The sequence below is a fragment of the Monopterus albus genome, unplaced genomic scaffold (genome assembly GCF_001952655.1).
Source record: "Monopterus albus unplaced genomic scaffold, M_albus_1.0 scaffold23.1, whole genome shotgun sequence".
Taxonomy (NCBI): Eukaryota; Metazoa; Chordata; class Actinopteri; order Synbranchiformes; family Synbranchidae; genus Monopterus; species Monopterus albus.
In genome coordinates, this window is record NW_018127903.1 from 3,093,839 (window position 1) to 3,096,905 (window position 3,067).

The following is a 3,067-nucleotide window of genomic DNA, read 5'->3' on the forward strand; positions in this document are numbered from 1 at the left end:
AGACTGCATTAAATCTGCTGTACAGCACTCTCAAGCTGTGAGAGTATTGAAATGACATTGAAATAACTCCACAAACAAAATGGTAGGGTCATCTTGGAATTTTATTTGGGTCAGATTATATAGGTAATTAATTGTTTGTTTCTTCCACTGGTTTTATTATTTTTTTGTCTCCTACTTTTTTTAGTTTGCCACCATACAAAATGGATATGTCAATGATTTGTTAATTAACAAATTATATTATTAAATTTAGCTTTGAGAAAACATTTAGTGCTGCAGCTCTAGAGTTGAGTGTCATGTTTTTACCTTTCAGAAAGGCTTCCTCTTCTGGGAGGAAGAAGCCTCCGGCACAGAAAGCCACCAGGACAATAAACTTCAGCAACCAGAACCTGACATTTAAAGCATTAATATTGTTAAAAGTTTGAGCATGAAGGAGTGAAATATTAAAAGCAAACAATCAAAATAATAAAACAAACAATGACAGCTGATGTTAGACTGGCTTTTGCCTTCACATTCACAGACAAACACTACAATCTGTAGAGCTCTTGCTAGACATTAATAGATGAATGTAAAATGTTTAATGACTGACAGAAAAAGGAAATAGGCCTTCTTACCCATTATGTATCGCTGCCCTGCAGCCTGTGCTGTTGTTGACACGTATCGTTAAGAGAGCGAACATGAAGAAGAAGCAGGCCATGCCGAAGCACATCTTGTAGACGGCAGAGTAGCCAACCAGAGTTTTGCAGTTTTCCCCTGCATTCATCTTCTTACACAACTCACTGTAGAAGGGGATCTGATTGACAAGGATAACAAGCCAAAAATTCTTAAATTAGATCATTATAGTATTGAAAAACACCACACCTCGTGTTTGCCTAGTATGTGGCATAAAAGAAAAGGGCCCAATAGTGTCTATTCTAAGTGTCATGCCTCTAAAGGAACAGAAAGAAAGAACAGGCAGCGACAACAACCCCTCTTTTTCTCCATGAAGCCCTCTTTCATCCCTCATTCTCTACAGGCTGTTAGAGGGGCCTTACAACTAACTGTCAGTGTACACATACAAAAGACACAGATGAATAAATTAACTGCCTTTTGTCAGCAAGTCAGAAGGATTGGGAAGAGGGAAAAGAAGAGAGCAAAGCAAGAGAAAAAGACAGGCAGAGCTGTCTTAACATAAAATTAATTTTGAACTACAGTGAGCTGCATAAAAAGCTAGAACTGCAGTCAGTAAAATGGGTCTTTTTTTTCTATGGCCTTCAACAGAAAATTAGAAGTGCTTCATTGGCCCGTTTCCAACAGTAAATACTGCCTTTAAATTAGGTTCAAATTCCTGCTTCCCTCACTGATGCCACCAACCGAAGAAGTAAGAAGCAAAGACAAATACAAAAAATGCTTTAAAACCAGACGCCAGTTTCTGAGACAACTACAGGTCTTTACTTTCAGAAAATAACTGGTTTGATTTGGTGTTACAGGTTTTTGACAGAGTACTTTGGCCCTAAAGCTGTACACATGGGTGAGACGCCAGCAGATTGAGTTGTCATCACCTCTGTGTGTAGCACAGTCTGAAGCCAGATCACAACACAGAGTAAAAGCCCATTTTGGAGCTTTTGTTTCATGCTGAGGACCATATTAGCATGTGCATAGTGCTGCGATTAAGAGGGAAAGGGGTCGGCTGTTTCAGACTGCTGTAAATCTCCTGAGAAAAGACCACTGCTCTCATATGCACAATGGCTGCTCTCTTAGCTGGGACTTCCCACTGTGCTCAGTGTGTGTGAATAAGTGCATGTATGTGTGTGTAAAACTCAGCAGGCTGTCAGAGGCTATCAGAGGCCATTTTGTGCCTGGATGGGCCTTGTACAGAGTTCCCATATCACAGTCGGAAGTCGTTGTAATACTGTACTGTAGACACTGGCGGAGAGAGAAGAAAAAAAAAACAACAACAACAAAAGAAGATTGGAGGAAAATCATCACTGTCTTCAAATAGTACCTTAAGATGAGTGTCATGTCAGTGTCATGGGGAAACAGCTGAACATATTCCTTCCAGATACAATAACATCATTACTTCCTGAAATTATGAGGGACTATGTAATAATCTACTGTGGTGCAATATTCAGCTTGCAGGATATGGTTCTTCTTACCATTGCTAACTCTGAGAGACGAGACAGTCCAAGTAACTTCAAAACAGTGCTGATTTATTCAAAGGATCACAGGTAAAATTAACATTACACGCTCAGGTATCTTGCACCTCCAAACTGCTCGCAGGCAGATGTAAGATGAAAGACCCTGAACCCACCAGGCCTATACATTATATCCCCTCAGTTGGGCTAGCCCCATACTACACAGAAACGTCAACCGAGACGTCTCTGTTGCCAGCTTTGCAGCTGGTCATAGCAGTAGTCAAAACATGAAGCAAATCAATGTGCATGTGTGTTTGTTGATTAAGTGGTGTGTAACTAAAAACATTCTCACGACCTCTAGTACATGTCGTGACATTAAACATAAGAACATATTATGGCTAAGGCTACAGTTATACACATCATAATAATAATATTAAACACCCTGTCTGCTGACAGTCATCAACTCTTCTCTCTAGTTATCCTTGACCAGATGTACCCTGTAGAAACTCATAAGCAGGCCTAAGCATTTAACAGTCTAACTAGACATCCTATCTCCACTAAACATTTCTAATACATAAAGTATCTATCCAATATCTATCTGACTAAAAATACCTAACAAGCTCCTGGGGGTGAAATACAATGTAAATAGGCTCATGTGTAATATCTTGTTCCTGATCTCTCTCAAATACTGTACATTGCCCTGCTTTAGGTATTTTTGAGTAGTTGCTCAGAGATCCTTATGGCTGAAACACAGGTTTCTCTCCCCCATTGTGGAATTAATTGTGTGAGTAATATTCGATTGTTCTTGATTTCCTGGTTGTTTAGTCTCTACTGCTGTTCCTGATTCTCTCCAGTGCTGTTCTGCACTGTTTTTAAGTGTGTCGAGCGAGTCACAAAAATTGACAGACCCAGGTGGCTGACTTCGATGCAAGCAGTGCAAGTTTATTTACAGTGTA

The 3,067-nt window shown here is 39.8% G+C and overlaps 1 protein-coding gene across 1 annotated transcript in view; it reads right to left on the reverse strand.

Annotated features, from left to right (window-relative positions):
- The window catches only part of serinc5 (serine incorporator 5), a 21,542-nt gene that overhangs the window by 4,726 nt on the left and 13,749 nt on the right, over positions 1 to 3,067 (reverse strand). Inside the window, exons 3-4 of the mRNA XM_020594589.1 lie at positions 612 to 790; positions 305 to 386 (exon numbers count right to left, since the gene is read on the reverse strand). Coding sequence (XP_020450245.1) covers positions 305 to 386; positions 612 to 790 — 261 coding nt within the window. The remainder of the gene's footprint in view (positions 1 to 304; positions 387 to 611; positions 791 to 3,067) is intronic.